The following is a 19253-nucleotide window of genomic DNA, read 5'->3' on the forward strand; positions in this document are numbered from 1 at the left end:
TAAATGACAAAACCAAGATCCAAAGAGTTTAACTAATTTACACAGGGTCACCCTGCTAGTAAGTAGCAGAACTCACGAGGATATAGGCAGTCTCACTCTAAAGAGAGGGAGTGCTTAACCACTCTGCCATGCTTGCCACACATCTGTCTTCATATGCTGCCACCTACTCACACTTCAACCTACCTCTCTCTGCTTTTGCTTCCCTCCCAATCACTCCTCAGAAGCCGCTTTTGCCTGGATTACCACGCCTGTTGCTAAATCTAATGGATTCTTTATGGTCCTAACCGTTCTTTCTGAAGCCTCTGATATTGTTCATACTTCCGACAAGTATTTATTGAGCATCCACCATGTGTCAGACTCTTGTTTTACAGCCACGAACACCATAGGCAAAACTGCTGCAACTGATGAACGCACGTGCCTGTACCAGTGCAGTTAGGGCATCAGAAATCTTCAGTTGCTACTGACTTGTTTGCGGATGGCCACCTTATTGTTCCATGCTTTTGTTTTTCTGTGGCTAACACAGCTCATACTATTATTTCGTTTGTGGTTTCACAACATAACTCAAAACACACTATAGTTAAATATCATTTTCACTTTTCTCCAGACAGAAATCTGAACCTTTCCAAGCAGTTGTCTTGAACATGAGTAAATTAAAAGAACCAAATTTTGACATGTACTACCCTTCATATATAATTAGTAATAATAAATTGTGAAAATTACTGTTGACTTTTTACCTACATTGTTTCTGTCTAAGAATAATTTGGATTAATTTCTTACCTTCTTATTTGGAAACACCAGAAAGATCTCTACAGAATATTAAAGTCTCATTCCATGTGTCCAGATAAAAAGCTACTCCAAGGAAAATGCTTGACGTTACGGGGAATTGATGCTAGCTTTTCACATACCGCCAAAGCTGAGCATGCGAGCCTGAGTTGAAGGAGAGGAGTCCTCTTGTCCCTTTCCACATGTGCACTGTTATTTTCTGTGCTGTCATTCCTTTCCCAGTTCAGTAAAGAAGCAACAACAACAACAAAATATCCTCTCCTACCTCTCCATGCCAAAAGCAGCCCTTGTTTCATTAGTTCTAACGGGAGTGTGTTTTGCTTGATGCTTAGAAACAAACAGAACCCTCTTGCTTCCATCCAGCATTCCTGTTTATGTCTGACAGCTGTTGGTTTACAGCCGGTTAGCAATTTGCATGGACTGTGCTATCAGAGTCGCTGCTCTCAAGGAAGCCCAAATGGCTCTTGGAAGGAAGATGACAGATTCAGCCCCGCAGCTTGCAAAACTTGAAAAGTGATTCCTTGTCAAACACATGAAAAACAACTCTTCCCGCTCTATGACTTGGGGGAAAAAATGAGAAACTAGCTTATGCCAGATGGCAATTCCTTGCTAGTAAAATAGGACTGGGCTGCTCCAGCCCATTCCTTTATGTTCCTTTTGCAAAACCCACAAAGAACACATTTGGGGCCACTTTTCAGAGTTGGCAACAGTCTCTGCTTTTGAAGGAAATCATATGAACACAAATAAAGCCACAATGGATGAAGGGCTCGGAATCCCTAGGGTCCAGAAACGATGCACAGGCCTTAAATTCCAGGTCATCAGTTAGAACCTGGCCTGGGCCCAAGAATCGTCCCAATTGTAACCAGGTTTGCTTACTTGCTTAAATTTTGTTGAGACAAAAACAAATTGGGGAAAGATTGCATTTTCTTGTTTACTAGACCTCTTCTTTTTTAAAAAAAAACAAAGGTGGGATTAGAGGAAGAGAGAAGAGGAAAAAAAGAAAAAGGAGGAGGAACAACTAGAAACTATAAAGTCACACTTTGGGATGATAAAGTGATTCCTGAATTTCAAATTATTCTAGGTCTAAAGGATCGATTTTTAAGTTGAGTACCTTTCTCTACCATTTACATGTAAGGTATTACAGCTGCTTTTATATATTTAGAAGTTATTTCGACTGGGTTTGAAACTGTGTGTACCTGTGTATGTTTTAATAACCTTGGCGTTTTGAAGATGGAATGGATGTATCAGGACTTAATGAAATCCTCTCTGGAGATTTTGAAACAGTCGGGTCAGCCTATTGCTGGAGACGTTGTAAAGAGGATTTAAACACTAGACTAACAACCATATTGGTTAGTTTTGAAGATTGCTTCTTCACCTAAAATTCTATGCATTTTCAATTGGTCCCCTTCACCTATCCTTTTTAAAATTACCTTGATTTGGGTTATTTTCAGCCATTTCAGGTAATACCGGTCATCTTTTTAGTTTTGTTGTGTATACAAGAAAACATTGACCATTTTTGTTAATATTCTACTTTATTTTTTTAGGTGGCGGAGCACACACAGTTAAGTTGGATCCTTACCTGCATGGTCAGACTGCCCCGATTACAACATTTACACCAGTGGAAGGTAAATGTTAGTACTCTGATTAACAAAAAGAAGTACAAGGTCCACATTTTCTCTGTTTATTTTTGTGATAAGGTCTGGGAACCCCAAGTCTACTGGCCTTCCTGGTCTGCTACTCACTAGTAACTAGAGGAGCTCTCTTAAACTCTTTGTTTCAGGGTATGGAACAGAAATTAAAAGGAATCACTAAGATTTCTCCCAACCCAAAAACTGGATAAAAATATCCAACTTATTTGAGTTTTTCTGTGTATGGTTGAATCAGAAAGACCTTCGGATAGACTTGGTAATGACTTTGCCGCCACCACATTGTGATTAACAAACAATAACAGTATCTGGATAACTGGACTCTAAAGTTGTCCCACGGGCACAGGAATTAACTGTCAGTGAGAGAAGAATGTTTTAATTGTGGGCAGAAGAGACAACATATTTTATTTAACATTTAAACAAGTTGAATTCAGGCAACAGTTCAAACCCACAGAAAAATTAAGGCTGTACTTTTTCTTAGAAGTTCAACTGAGAAAGATAAATTGGATAATTCATAGTACTTTGCTGCCATTTATTTTTGCAACTGGATAACCCAAGGATAGGTAGCCCCTGACTATGTTAACGCTAATTTCACTTTCAAGCTTCCTTCCAGCATATTTTTAGGGCCATTGGTTTTCTGAGCAGCCTTTGCATGTGTTGCAAAGATAAACAGAGCTGTAAAATGACGTGCTCCAGTAAGAGGTATTGCTAATGCTGCAGAGTCGTTCCCTGACAAGGATTATGAACAAAAGTTTGTCATGTTCTCTTCTATATTTTGGTTTTAGGGAAGACTTTCTCAGTTTATCATAGTACTCTAACACAACTGAATACTGAAATCCTTTTTAAAAGATATGAATACTAATTTAATGATAAATGTTTCTCCTTTAAAACAGTGCCTATGGACCTCCAGATAACACATTGCTAGTGAATGCTGTGATGATTGACATTCTGGCGAAGCCTTCCCATCAGCCCATATTTGTGGGAAAAACATGGATTTCAAATGCCAGCCTTAAGCATCTTACTGCCTCCTCTGGCCATTTCTTAATTACTAAATACTTGTGATCCTTCCACAAGGCTCCTGTCACACTGGGTGCTGGAGGAGCAGCAGTCACCAAGATGGGTGGTTGCAGCCCCTTTCATGAGTCTTGCGGTCTATTCGAGAAGAGGCAATTAAACAAATAATCAGAGCTGTGGAAGAGAAAGAGGAGGGTTCTAGGGCTATGGGAGGATCTAGCAGCACCTAGCTGGGTTTTGATTGGGGTGGTGAGGGCTGGGACAGTGGGGTAGAAAGGTGGGTCAAGGCTCCTGAGGTCAGGGTTGTTTGCAGGATTAATGAGATAGCACAGATGTAAGGCATCTGGGGTTGATAACAGGCACTCAATAAATATTAGTGCTCTCCACATTGTTCCTTTTTCTTTGTAATCTCACGATTCAGTATTCTAATATAAAAACTATAAATCTAATGCTGTGGTGATTTTTAAAAATTGAGTTTTTTTCCATTTGCTCATTTCCAAATTAAATTTTCATTATCTTTACCAGTGATCATTGTGAGGCGGCCTTTGCCATGGACATTGTAAGGAAATGTACTTGGAATTTTTTGTTCAAATATTCAAATTTCCTTTGAATGGCCTATAGCATTAGTTGCTATAAGCCAGAAACTCCTTGAAGTAACCAGGAAAGTTAAGTATGTAATTGAATTAGGGAACATTAACATTAAAATGGTCAAAGAGAGAAGAAGCTTTTGTCTTTCAGACCCCAACTCCAGGAGTATGTCTGTATGTTGAGGGGTGGAGAGCCTGAGTTGTGAGCATTGTTGAGCTTGGTCCTAGGGATCATGCAAGTCTGTACATTCAGTTGTTCAATTCATTCAGAAGTAATAGGACCTCTGAGAAGTGATTCATATTAACTAAACAAGTGAGATTTATCTACACAGCTAAATATTGATTTATCATCTTCCATGCAATGAGGTACCTAGGCCTTGGAAGCAATTACCAATCAACTAATGAGTAGCTCCACTGAGAGAACCAAGCGTCCGGTAGGCGTGTTCACCTGCAGCAGAGAGCAGGTCTCACTAGGGTGCACGCTCAGCGGGTCCACATGAGCAGTTCATAGTCGGCCCCCACTGCTCACCGATTACTAAATATTTCTAATGTCACCTGTGGTGTTCCCTTCAGCTTCCCATGAAGGAAGTACCCTATTCTGTACAACCTGTACTGTTCACTAGAATCCCTTTACTCTCTGCCCTAGCTCCTAAAGATCAGTACAGATAATTAGGGTTGGTAGATTAAAATTTATCTTTGTTTTATTTTTTAAATGCTATGATTTTGGTTTGGTTTGGTTTTCTTAAATGTGATTTTTTTTTTTGTATTTTTCTGAAGTGGGGAGGCAGTCAGACAGACTCCCGCATGCACCCAACCAGGATCCACCCGGCATGCCCACCAAGGGGCGATGCTCTGCCCATCTGGGGCGTTGCTCTGTTGCGACCAGAGCCATTCTAGCACCCGAGGCAGAGGCCATAGAGCCATCCTCAGCGCCTGGGCCAACTTTGCTCCAGTGGAGCCTCGGCTGCGGGAGGGGAAGAGAGAGACAGAAAGGAAGTAGAGGGGGAGGTGTGGAGAAGCAGATGGGCGCTTCTCCTGTGTGCCCTGGCCGGGAATCGAACCCGGGACTCCTGCACGCCAGGCCAACACTCTACCACTGAGCCAACTGGCCAGGGCCTTAAATGTGATTTTTAAGGGAACATTTCAGTTTCATCAACAACACAGTGCGACACTTTGGGACGTTTCCCCAGGGAAGAAGCAGTAGGTGTTTGATGCTGACTCACACTAAGTGATGGACATTGAATTTCACGACATTTTCTGACCTTAACTGTGAGTTCGGGAATGTATCTGATTTGGAACCTTGAAAACTCTTACACCCATGCTGTAATAAAATGAACGAGGAACAGGCAGTGATGGAGCACTCACCCATTCCTCACTGTGCCTGTAACAGAAAGATGAGCCAGCCAGAAGGCGCTGGAGCTGCTAAAAGGACCTGAGATGTAATGTCACCCACCACAGGTGGCTTCCGACTACCTTGCGCTTGCTTTAAAGATTTCTTAATTTAGCAATATAATTAGCTTCCTGTCAATTTCTTTCCCTCCTCTCCTTTCACACCTGCAGGCAAAGACTACCAAGCAGAAGCAGGATGGAACTGTGGGCCTGCTCACGTATCCGATGCTCCAGGCGGCCGACGTCCTGCTGTACAAGTAAGGAGCCACATTCGCCCTGGTCACACACACACTCCTGCTGATGAGAGGGTGTTTGAACCTGTTCCAAATATACTAGGTTCACGGGTAAGGGGGGCATAGAAAGGATCAGACACGAGAATCTGTTTACATCTATTCCCCAGTAACAAATCATGGGAGTATGTTGCAATGTGAAACTAAAACTAACAAATATTAAGGGCTAACACTTACGTGGCATTTATGTGCTACAGACTGTTATAAGTGCTTTACATACATCAACCCATTTAGTGCTCAAAACACCTTAGAAAAGTCGCACTATTATCATCCCCATTTTACAGATGAGGAAACTGAGGCACAGAGTTAGTAAGTAACTTGCTCTAAGTCATGTAGCTAGCAAAGGTTGGACCCAGGATTTGAGTCTAGAAAGTTTGGATACAGTGATTGTGCTCTTAGCTACCCTAATATATGGACTTCCCCAGTATAATTAAACTTCCTGAGTGTTAAGTGTTGCTTCTCATATAATCTAGACTTTAAAGCAATGCTGTTTAATAGAGCTTGCCGACAATTATGAAATGTATCTGTGCTGTCCACTTACCATTGCACTGCCTGCATGTGGTTATCAAGCACTTGAAATCTTGACAGAGGAACTGAGTTGTAAATGTATCTAATTTTAATTACTTCACATTTAAATAGCTACCTGTGGCTAGTTGCTACTCTATTGGATCTGCAGTTTGAGAGCAAGTCTTTCAACATGGTGGAGCCTGTCCTCCCTTTTTCTGGACCTAGAGGCCATCTAGTCAGACACTGTTGCCACTTAACAGACCTCAGAACTCTACACCCAGAGGATGCTGCCACCTGCGCTCTCTGAGTGCTGGCCAGGGCTTCTGACCCACCCCTTCCCACTTCTTCCTTGCTATCCCCCGTTACCTCCTGCACCCGCATCTGGCCTTCCAGATCATCATGTACATGTGCCAAAGCCTTGCTGCTATGAAAACTTCTGAGGAAAAAGAGAAACTGCATTAGTTTGTTTTGTTTTGTTTTCCCCTTTGCTCCAAAGCCTTGACCCCATAAAATTGCCCCAGGAGAACTAGAATTCTTTGCCTACAATTGTGACGATAGCATGGAGACGACAGTATATGTGCAGTGAGTGTAGCATGACCCCAGAGCCCATGTGCAGAAATGATGGAAACAGCCAGAGAGTAGCTGCTTAGCTTTACCAATAGGGAATGTCCAATATTCTATGCAGGCTATTTTTAATTCTGATGAAAGCATATACATAAGGATTATGTGTCTGTTTGTTGTATTAACTTGAGTGCTGAGCTCCTGGTAGCATTTATTATTTCTTATAAGTGACTTTTGACTTCTCCAAGAAGTCTAGAATACTTTTCCTCAGGAATAGCAAATGAAAGTCTGATAAAGATCTGGTAATATATCTCCTAACAAAGTGGCATATTTTACTTGGAAAGGTCCTGTAAAGAACCTTGATTTCTAATCTGTAAAATAAGAATAAAAATTATCCTGGATTATTTTTATTAAAAATATTTTTAATTTATTTTATTAAATTTTTTTATTAAAAAATTTTAAAAAGAATTAAAATTAAATATAGGCCAGGCAGTGCTGTGCCTGGGAGCTATCACTTGGTTATGACTGATGATGATTATGTTTTTGATGATGACAGTCTTACATCTAATTTCATTTTCAAGGACTACTTGTTTACAGAACAATGGGTTGAGATTTTTTAGCATTATGGATATGGAAGCACGTGAGCATGGTAGATTTCCTTAACGGTTCAAGGGCCATCATGGACAAGCTCTTTCAAGGCTGTGAAAAAGAGTACACTTTAGCAGGAAGGACTGCCTTCTGTGTGATACCACTGCACACAGAGTGGGAAGGAATTTAAGAGGGCCTCTTCTTTAATTCCTTTGCTGTGCAAATGCGGACCAATGAGGTTAAACATCTTCCCAGAGCTGTGCAGCCAGTCCTAGGACATTGGAACTCAGAGCATGATTCTAGTCCCTGAGGCCAGTGCTGACCTCTCTTAAGGAGCCAGTAATTGTTCCAGGAGACAGATCATCACATGAACAGCCAGAACAATCCAAGATCGTGTCTGCTAAAGTGAGGATGAATTTATTTTTACCAACTGCCCAAAATACAGTTGACAGAATGATAAAATACTATAGTTTCTCTCATCTACATAGGGGGTTAATGGTACCACAGGGTGTTATTAAACAAATTTTGTATGAATTGAAATCACCTACTCTATAGTCAATGCAAACATTTAAGAGTATGAGAGCACCATTTGAAAAGGCTGAAATTGGCAAAAATAGATCATTAAGATCCCCAAATCTGTATATAGTTTTATATATATATATATACTTTTATGTATTCTAAACATGTATGTCATATATTATATATCTCTATATTATACATTATATTTACATATCAATAAACATACAATATATAACTTCTATATATAAATACAGAAATATTTTTCATATGTTCTAAATATACGTTTATTCCCTATATTCTTTTTTTGAGCCATGCCTCTGGTTGTGAGTATCCTCTTTTCTTACACAAAACAATAATTATTTCAGATGTGGCAGGTAAACACTAAGAGCTTTCTGACTTGCTGTCTGTCTCACTGTGCCAGGAGTGGCAGGTTCTCACACCGTTGTTTAATGCTTCCAAGGACAAGTATTCTTTTCCAGCCTGTTATCCCCTAGCCCACTCCCAGTAGCAAAAGAATTCCCATGCTGTAAAGATTCCTTCTTTAATTATTACTGATCTATTTGCTGATTAGAATATATACTGAGAATGGCATAAGATGCCTTTCTTTCTCCTGTTTTCTAGAAGGGGGATTATGATGGAAGGTTCCTATTTATTCCCATCAGGCTTCTGATATTTTACATACAATTTGTTGAAACAAATAGATAAAAGTATTTTTCTATAAAACTAGGTGATTATAGTCAAGATGACTATCTTCTACCTTGGCTTAGGGAACTACCTACCTGTAATGCCATAGTTAGATCATAGATATGGAGTGGACACCTGCATGCTCCTTTTTTAAAATTTATTTATTTTAAAGAGAAAGAGGAATAGGGAGGGTATTGATCTGTTGTTCCACTTATTTAGCATTCATTGGTTGTTTCCTGTGTGTGTCCTGACAATTGAACCTTCAACCTTCGTGTATTAGGACAACGTTGTAACCCACTGAGCTACCCGGTTAGGGTTGCGTCCTCCTTTTCTTAAGAGAGAAACAACAGCCTTGTATTTCCCACCTGTCTGGTCTCTGGCCAGACCTCCTGCTGCTGGCTGCACAGGCTAAGCTCATAGATTGTTGCTTTGGACTCTATTTCCTGCCATCTTCCATTGGACTGTTCCCATGGGAGCCACTGCCACAGCACACATAGTCCACATTTCCTGGGTCTGTGTGTCGCTGGACCTCTACAAAGTGTGCAAGAAGAACAATAAAATCGGCTCTGGTTCACTACAGCATTTATTCTGCTAATGTATATCTCTGTCTTCTTTATTATGCTTCCTCCCAAGTTTAGAAATTCTTAATTGACCGATAATAAGTAGCAGAGGGAGGACTCAAACCCAGATCTGATTTTTTGCCTGTACCATTGTTTTCTCTGTAACAGCACTCAAGCACTTGGGGTCTTTTTTGTTTGTTTGTTTGATTTTGTTTAGTTTTGGTTCTGATATTACAGTGCTGGGTTTTGACAAAAGGTCATAGCCGGAATGTATGTGGATATTTACATTAAATGTCAATAGATACAGAAAACAGAAGTAGATTGATAGACGATAGATCGATCGATAAATAGATAGATAGATGATAGATAGAAAAAGAAAGAGAAAATTATTTATATTTCTTCCCTCTAGCATATCTTTAAGTGGTCTCTTCATAAAATGTTCATGCAGGGCAAGTATAGATTTAGTGTTTGTCTTTGTCAAAATCAGCCTTGGAATGAGTGGTGTGTGATCTGGAACGGAATGGAAGAGGAGCCTTTCAGATGATTGTCTGACAGACTTAAGTAATTGTTTTGGCAGTGCTTGGTAAGGAATCCAGAAATGGAGAGCTGAGACCCTCTTGAACCCGAGAGTATGATAAAATAGTAGATATTTGAAGAGAGGCAAAATACTAAAAAATTGCAAGTGTTCATAATTTTTATTTTGCACCTGCGTTATTTTTCAAATAACTGGCCACATATTAAGTAAATATTTCCTTCATTTTCTCTGTCTCTATACACACAGAGACACACACATATAGGTTTTATTAATATACAGCAAATGCTTGTTTAGCACCTGTAATGCCACTAATCAGAAAAAGGTGCTATGCATGGACTAGAGGGAAAAAGGAGGAAGAACTAACAGGTAAGCATTATTTGCTTAGCACCAATACTAGCTGCTGCTCAAACATGATCTATTCAGAGACAGCAGCTCTGTAATATAACCAAGTGATATTTCCCCCATTTTACAGATAAAAGTAGTGAAGTTTTAGAGAGGCACCACTACTCAAATAGAGATGACAGTGATTGCCTGGCTAATTGTTCATTGCCTGGCTGATTTCTCTGTCACTTTCTCTTTGTCAGTAGTTTGAACAGGGATCCTAACCAGGTGGTGGCGCAATGAACAGAGTTTGGGACTGGGACACAGAGGACCCAGGTTTGAAACTCCGAGTCACTGGCTTGAGCACAGGCTCATCCAGCTTGAGCGCAGGCTCACCAGCTTGAGCGCAGGGTCGCTGGCTTGAGCATGGGATCATAGACATGACCCTATGGTTGCTGGCTTGAAGCACAAGGTCGCTGGCTTGACCAATAGGTCACTTGCCCTGCTATAGCCCCTTCCCCTGAAGGCACATATGAGAAAGCAATCAATGAACAACTAAGGAGCCACATTGAAGAATTGATGCTTCTCATCTCTTTCTCTTCTTGTCTGTCTGTCCCTATCTGACTCTCTCTGTCTCTGTCAAAAAGAAGAAGAAGAAGTTGAACAGGGAAATGTGGGAAGAGGTTAAGGAGGTAGTGAAAGTGAAAGCTGAGATGGCATAGGAAAATGAGGAAACAGGCCTCCAGGGGCTGTGAGTAAGCAGAACCAAACACCAACAAAAACAGAGTATGGAGAGTAAGATGATTGGTTGGAAATGTCCTGCTTGTAATTCTGGTGAAGGGCTGAGTCACCATTTGTGGATCAGAGTACTGCCATTGAGGACAACTGAGATAATCAGTTCCTCAAACTGCTTTGGAGACTTCCAGTTCTTGAACTACATCCTTTGTGAGGCCAGTCTGTCTCAAATTGTTATGAGATCCTGAAAGCTGCTGGCCACACCTCTTTTGGAGGTCTGCCGATGTCCACGTACTCACCTCCCAGATGCCAAAGCTGTAAGTTCTTTGTCTTCCGCTTTCCAGCTGTCAGACAAGTGCCACATGGACCCAGAACCTCCTGGAGGGCACTCTGAGAAATGTAGCTTTCAGACTGCTAGCCCCTGAAAGTCCCGAAATAGGACAGAAGGGAAAGAAGGCCCTGAGATGGCAACAGGCAACTCAGGACACTGGCCTATCGGCAGTGGGAGCTATTTAGGCATTTTAAAGACAGAATGAAATTATTCAATATATACTTTCAAAAGAGAAAGATGATTGAAATACAGAGAATAAATTGGCGGGAGGGGGGGGTAAAAAGCAGATTAAGAGGTTCTTTTACTCGTCTGTTTGGCCCATGATGGTAACAATGAAGATGAAAAGCAGACTAACTTATGAAATGCTAGGAGGTCAAATGAATGGATGCGAGTGAGAAGGAGGTATTGGGGTGAGCCCTGGTTTCTGGCTATGCCCCGGGGTCAATGGTGTTGCCATTCACAGACGTGGGGGGCACTGCAAGGGGACCAGCCAGCAGGCTGTGTAGCTCCTGGAAGGAAGCCTTAGCTACCTAGACAGTAAAACCTTGCCTATCTCTGTCAGCTCCCAGCACCCAGCCTTGCACATTGTAGGTCTTGAATAAGTAATTGCTACGTTAGAGTCATCACAGCGTAGCCAAAAAGCAGCCAGTGATGGCAAATTAATCCTTTATGAAAGGAAAAACAGCACCAAGCTCCTGACCCAGCCAGTCTCCTTAAAGGCAACAGCATGGAAAAATCACAAACAGCCAAAGGAGGAAAAAAGAGAGAGAACAAACCTCTGCAAGCAGATACATGTAGGCCATGATTATTCATCTAGACACTAATTCTGCCAAAGGGTTGGGGTGGATCCCAAGTAAATGTTAATGCAGCAAGGAACTCAGCAAAAGAAAAATGGTTTAGTCACCGGAGAAGATCAGACGCATTATTATGTGACAGAAGCTATAACAATCAAAATTTGAAAGACTTTTGTTTTATGTTGTGTCTGAGAAAGCACACTCAGGGTAAGTTATAAAAAAAAGAATATGGGGAAAAAAGAGAAGACGTTAATATGGATGTAGTTATGGAGGGTATAAAATTTAAAAGAACAGCACTAAATTATTTGAAGTGAAAGGGAGACTGAGGAGAGAAGTTGCAAATGTGAAGAGAATAAGCCCCGTAAGTGAACAGAATCAAAGACAGGCTGAATTAATGCAAAGTGTAAACTCAACGGAGGGGAAGGAAGGGCCGAGATAAATTACAGGGGGTGAACGGAGCTGCAGGAGCAGAGGGAAGAAAGACCAGAAACAAACAAACTGAAATCAGATGAGGAAACCAAGTGGAGCAATAGGACCAGGTGAAAAAAATTAAAATTTTTTAAATCTTAAAAAAAGAAAAAGGCAAAACCTCGCAGAATGGTAAGAGGCGAGAGTCTGACATAAGGCAAAGATGCATGCGGAGTCATTATGAAAACTAAATGTGTTTTCTGTTTAGTTTGGTTGCTTTGTAAATCTGGAACCATTTTGACATGTGGAAAGATTCATTTTGATGTGCTTAAAGTGTATTGATTATGGTAATTGTTTTCTCTGTGTTAGTTGCAGTCCATTGTGATTTCCTATGGGCTACTGTAATTGCTTTTTAACCTGCCCTGTTGGTTAATTTGGTTTGGGAGAGTCAAGATGACCTCTGCGTGTCAACCGCACCGCAATTACAAGACAGAATGGAGCGGAGTCCAGTCAAAAGAGTGAACTGTAAAAAGGTGCAGTTGTGCGTGCACACCGGGGAGAGGATCGTGTGCAGGGTTCTGGGCATTGAGGGAGTCATTAAAAGGAACAGTTCAGTTGTTACCACTCATTGGGCCAGTGACTCCAGGCTCTGTGGAAGAGAGCAGTGGACAAAGTCCTAACCATCATTTGGTAGAAGTTTTTAAATTCTTACCTTAGAAGAAGAGAAACTACTTCCTGATCTATTGTTACTGTCCCTGCATTTTGCCTTTTCCCAGTCATTGTTCTGTTCCTGTTTTCCTGAAATTAAAAGAATCCTCAAAATTCCTATAGCATCTCATATATACTTTGAAATTACCTAATCATATATGTGAACTGTCAGTGTTAAATATGTTTTGTGCCCATACATATCAGGATTGCTGCCCAGGTCTGTGATTGTCTTGGATTATATGTTGATATTTATGCTTGTGTTGCGAGTCAGCTATTAGAAAGGAAAATGATCGTGGTTTGAAAAAAGTCACAATGTACCTCCCACCAAGGGTCGAACAGTATCAAAGTTTCTTTTACATTTTATCCTTCATCATGTCAGATATAAATGAGTATATGTTATATCAATAGGTAGTGTTTATTGAACTCTTACTATGCTCAATTGTCTGATTTAATCCTTGAAACAAGTTTATGAGGTAAAGCATTATTATGATCTCCATTTACAGAGAAAACAGGCTTAGAAAAGGTAAAAAAGTTAGCTATCATAGCTCACCTAGTAGCTGGTGGAGCTGGGATTTAAATTCAGAAGTCTGACTTCTGAGTTCAAGCTTTTATTCTTCCTATGGATCACAAACTGATTTTATTATAATTTTTTTCTTGATATGGAACCATATGACATTTAGATTCTAGTGGCTTCCTTTTAAGAGCAATTTCCAATTCTTTGAGTTGGAAATCCATTGAAAAGCAAGACAAACAAGCTCTCAAAAGCTAATTTTATAGCAAGAGAGAAAACAATATACTATTATATAAATAAACAAATGAAATAAAAATAGATTGAGATTAATGCTTAAAAACAATAAATAGGATACTGTGAAAAAGAATAAGACAGAGAAACCAACTTTGGAGAATGTAGTTAGGGAAGGCTTCTCTATGGAGGTGCTATTGAAGCTTAGACCTGAAGCAAAGGAGCCAACCTGCAGGAATTGAGGGAGGAATATACTAGGGGATAGAAGAATGGTATGTTCAACAGATCCAGCTCCCTGCTTTCCACATTTGAATGATAAACTATACAGGATACATGATTTTATTTTCTGTCTTTTTCAGGTCCCGTAGTGGAAGAGTCAAATCTCTCAGAGGTTCATTTCAATGTTCTAATATAGTTAAAACATTCTTTCTATATTAAATAGGAAAAATTAAAAATCACTGCTACTATTTCTGTTTTATTAACGTATTGATGCATTTCCTTCAAATCAGTTTCTTAAGCCAGCATTTCGTGTTCGCGTGCTGTATGCCAGGCACCAGACTGCGAGCTATGCACACGATATTTTACTCCTCCAAGAACCCCATGAGTAGGAACCAGTGTTAGGCCGTTTTAAAAATTAAAAAAAGGAAAGAAAAAAAAGACAGACTGAAGAAAGTTAAATAAGTTGCCCAGGAACACCCAACTGGAGAGCAGGAATCTGACCTCAGAACTGTCTGATAACCACAGTCCCTACTACAGCCACTGTGGCTTATCTTTTATGTGAATACATGTTATATGTATCTCAAACAAATAAACTTGCATCCTGGGTCTTTTTGTCTTATATTTTTCCATATCATTTATATGTTTTCTGATTCTTTGTTTTCTGCCTTTTGCTATATAGATTGTGTTTTCGCTTTTATCTGCTCCAATGATTCAGAAGGTGTGCTTTCTGTTTTCTATTCTAGTAGTGAACATCTTTGAACTAAACAAAGACCACTCAAATGAAAACACACAGAGACTGTTCAGAGCTGGCCGCAGCAAGGGGGTTTCTCAGAGGCTCCAAGGCAGGAGGGGAGTGGAAAAACTTTATTGGAAAGGAAAGTCGCAGATACGCTTTTCGTTTTGAGGTTCCTGAAGCTAGAGGCTGGCTAAGGAGAAGCGGGGTATTGTATGTGATTTGTTTGGGACCATTTGGACTTTCTCTGGTTTGTCCTGAGTTGGGAAAAGCAAGAACAAAGAATTGGGACATTGGCAGTCACGGACCAAGTCTTGAACATTCTGGGCCAGTTGCTGCCGAGGTGGTGATTTGGCTTCTTGGTTTAATTGCTCCAAAGGTTTTGGGTTCTAGTTTTTTGGTTATTTATTGTCTGGCCATTGTCCATTTGTATGTCAGTTTCTCTATTTTCAGAAATTATTTTTTTTAATTGTTCCAAATACAAAATGATATCATATGGTCAGATGTTATTAATCAATCACAATTGGAGATCCTCAATCTATATTCATCCTTCCTTTTGATTTTGTTAACTAACCTATGATTTTCAACAAAGATTGTGATCAGTGTATTACATTTTCTACTACAAATTGTATCCAAAATATAGACTTTATGTTTTTATTTTTACAACCTGTCTTTGTACCTTGCATCTCTGCTTCTGAGTTCTTGAGTCCTTCGGTTTGATTCAGAATTTTTTCCAGTCCTCTATATGCCTGAGAATTTCTTTCTGTTTAGCTTGCATTGTCTGTAAAATGGGATTAACCACAATAATAATACATTAAAAGTGCTTAGCCAAGTATATAGTATGTAGGAGGTGTTCAATAGTTATTAACTACCTTATTATTATTATCATCATTATTATTATAGTTCACAGTAAAGGACAGCTTTTTAAAATACCTTTTACTTTCAGCCCAATAAACATTGTTCCATTGTTGTATAATCAACCTTTTTTTCTTTTTTTTCTTTTCTGGCAGTGACATATGGATTTTTTTCTTTAACTTTATAATTTATATCTTTTTCTGAGCTGTGTCCAGTGTGACTCTCCAGTGTTTTTCCTGACACTTGTCAAGCCCATTCAGTGTGCATACTCAGTTTTGCTTGCTTACTCACTTTTAATCAGTAAAGTTTCCTTTACGTTTAAGGTTATGGCTTCTGTTCAGATGGTTAGGTGCTTTTCTGGAGGACCACAATCTTAGATCAGAGGACAGTCCCCCAGCCTTTCATTTGCTGGTGCAGTTTCTCTTTTTCCTCTTGCTATGAGGAGCTTCCGCTTTCTCATCCGGGTCACTAATACAACCCATCCTTAGGCGTCTGTTCCTTACTGCTCCTGATTCTTCTATGATGTGTTGGTTTTCTTTATTTCATCACTTCACTCTCTCTCTTCATTTTATTGTTTTCTCTCACCACTGATGTTTTTCTTCTTTTGTGGCTTCTTGCTCTTGTCTTAAAACAACCATGTCTTTTCGAATCCTGTTGTGGCTACCAAGTAGTTTTCTTTAAAAACAGAACTATCTGTTTCTTGTAAAAGTTTGTTTTCAAGTATCAGCTCTCTCTCATGGTCTCTGGGGTAAAGTTGTCTTTCCCTTGTTCCACATTAGTTTTCATAGTCCCCTATTGGGGTCTTCAACTTGCTAATTTGTTTGATTTTTATGTGTTGGGGTTTTTTAAATCCATATTGGAACAAGGAAACTATATTCAAACAACGTCTGCCAGTAGATGCCTGTGTGTCCACCTTCTACTTGGATGCTGTTTGAATTCCCTGTTCATAATACAGCAGGGGCGGAACAGTATGCTGCGCTGGTCCAATGGCTGTGTCGCTCAATTGGGTCAGCACTGCTGGCCTGATATCATTTCCTCCTACTGCCCGCCTTCAGCACTTTACCTTTTATTTCATTCGTTCAACAAATGTTCCTTGAGTGCTGCTTATGCCTGGCCAGAAAATGCTCTACCTCCTGGGGAACAGTAGTGGGTAAGGTAAGTCTCTGCTGTCATGGAGCTCACATTCTCATTGTGGTGAGGACACAGTACGTTGTGCCCTGTTCCTGCAGACTCCACACCTTGTACAGTTGCTTTCTGAGAGTCAGTCTTCAGGACTGACTGTAGAAAGAAAGACTATGGTGAGGAAGGCATCAGTAGACATCTAGCTTCCTCTTCTCCTGCGCAGTAGGTCTGCAGTAGGTCTTCCGCAGTGGTGCCGTTTGCTCTGACTATACCACAGAAGCTCAACCAGTTGCTCTTTCTGTATAGTTCAGGTCTGTCGATCTTCACCATTAATGAAATGTCTTCTCAAATTCTGTCTTTGGTTTTAACTCTTGATGCTAGTTTTCAGTTATTTTTACTTCCTCTGTCTTCGTGGGTGTTCTAGGTTAAAAAAAAAGTCAGGTTATTTTGCACCATGATGCTGGTATCATTTCAAATCTGGAATGCTAACTCTTCAGTGTTGGGTTTGGGAGTAAATGTGGGTATTTAATGCCAGTATCTAGGAGGAACACGGAGATGCAGTCCTAAGCCTTCAGTGGGATAGCAGAGCTTGAGATGGAGCCTGAGAAATCAGAAGAGAAGGGAAATGCAAGGTTCTCATGAGAAAGGTGATAGGCCCTCCAGTTGGTAGGCTCGCCAATGATGGGAGGAAACTAAAGGACCAAGACTGTTTTTAGAAATGTCAAGAGTTATGGGACAAAAGGAGAAAATTAGCCAACTCATTGATCTGTGTTGATTCTACTTTATATTTACTTGCCTATGAAATTTTACATATAAATAAACATTCCATCAGGTCTTGATTATCCACCTTTCTAAATAACGCTTGATGACCTGGATTTTTTTCCTCTTCACAAAGTGTCCCTATTTCTGGCCAAGATGGAGGGAAGTTGGAATCAGAGACAAGTAAGGATTGAACCTCTAGTTCTTTAGGGAATGTCTTGAGCCCCTATCTGAAATACAATACATATAGACCATCTTAGAATTCTGTTCTCTACATGGCTACTATTGTTTGGAAGCTTGTCCAATTTCAGGCACTGTACTAAGCACTTTACATGCATTGTCTTATTTAATCTCCACAAGAGCATGGATAACTATTATTACTCCCAATTTACAGTAAGAAAGTTGCCTGTGATAGAAATTCTATGATTTACCCAAAGTTACCTAAAAGTGGCAGAGTCAAGACCTGACTTTGCCACTTTTAGGTAACTGGATAAATCACAGACTAATAGGTAAATCATAATAATAGGCCTGATCACAAAGCCTATTATTATGTTAAGTGATCTCTCTATTGTGTCACACAGACACACATGCATGCATGCACACACAGGGCAACTACTTGAGTTTAGGAGGGATTATATAAAAACAGTTAATGTTCAGTGATTTTTTAAAAATAAATAAAAAAATTCTATTTGACTTTAATGTAAAAAAAGTGTCAGTTGCTTTGAAGTAAGTATTGCTTATTCTAATACTCAGAACATTTATCAGCTCTGCTTTTGGAAATTATATTCAGAGTTATTTTATCAAACAAATATTAGTTTCATTAATTGACAGTCATACCTTGTTCCTGAGCAGTAAGTATGGACCATTTATTCACCAGAGTTGTCTCCATGTGACTTTCAGTTATTGTTAAAGATAATTTTTTTTCCATTCTAATCAAACTTTCCCCCTATTTGAATACTCAAAAATATCTTCCATTAAATGATGTAAGTTCTTTATGGTTCTGTAACTATAATACGGGAATAGTCTTGTGCATCTATTAAAATTCTATTAATGAAGACCACATAGAGATATGGGAAATGCCTGTGATGTTAACATAAAAAGTGGTATGCATATTATAACTGTAGTTATGTAAAAATATGCATCCATATAGACAACAATAAGGGCTAGAAAGTAATTGGCAAAACTAAAAATGATTATAATGTTGAGGGCTATTTTAAAAATTTTCAAAATGTTCTCAAATATTTTACTGTCTTAAAGTAGCTGGTCTTTATGCTAGTCAAAACTACCTTCATTGCCTTGGCCGGTTGGCTCAGTGGTAGAGCGTCAGCCTGGCGTGCAGGAGTCCCGGGTTCGATTCCTGGCCAGGGCACACAGGAGAAGTGCCCATCTGCTTCTCCACCCCTCCCCCTCTCCTTCCTCTCTGTCTCTCTCCCGCAGCCAAGGCTCCATTGGAACAAAGTTGGCCCGGGTGCTGAGGATGGTTCTATGGCCTCTGCCTTGGGTGCTAGAATGGCCCTGGTTGCAACAGAGCAGCACCCCAGATGGGCAGAGCGTCACCCCCTGGTGGGCGTGCTGGGTAGATCCCGGTCGGGTGCATGCAGGAGTCTGTCTGGCTGCCTCCCCGTTTCCAACTTCAGAAAAAAAAACAAAAAAAAAAACCCTACCTTCACTTTCTCATGCTCTAAACAACGACGTTAAGTGGACCAGTAGCCTATGGACAGTAATTCACAGGGAAAATCAATGTCTCAGCCAATGTACTAAGGATCTTTAATCCCCGGACTGGGAGGTACTCTTCTCTATAAAGAAACATCATAGCTTTCTAGCAATTTTCCATTGCTGTGGCTGTTTTGAAAAGCTATTGTT

At 40.0% G+C, this 19253-nt stretch overlaps 1 protein-coding gene across 4 annotated transcripts in view; it reads left to right on the top strand.

The window, feature by feature from the left end:
- Window positions 1-19253, top strand: part of WARS2 (tryptophanyl tRNA synthetase 2, mitochondrial) — a 119210-nt gene that overhangs the window by 87222 nt on the left and 12735 nt on the right. For all 4 annotated transcript variants that reach the window (XM_066377308.1, XM_066377304.1, XM_066377307.1 and 1 more), the window contains 2 exons: window positions 2328-2408; window positions 5591-5676. In XM_066377308.1, the coding sequence (XP_066233405.1) occupies window positions 2328-2408; window positions 5591-5676 (167 nt within the window). The remainder of the gene's footprint in view (window positions 1-2327; window positions 2409-5590; window positions 5677-19253) is intronic.

The sequence above is a fragment of the Saccopteryx leptura genome, chromosome 3 (genome assembly GCF_036850995.1).
Source record: "Saccopteryx leptura isolate mSacLep1 chromosome 3, mSacLep1_pri_phased_curated, whole genome shotgun sequence".
Lineage (NCBI taxonomy): Eukaryota > Metazoa > Chordata > Mammalia > Chiroptera > Emballonuridae > Saccopteryx > Saccopteryx leptura.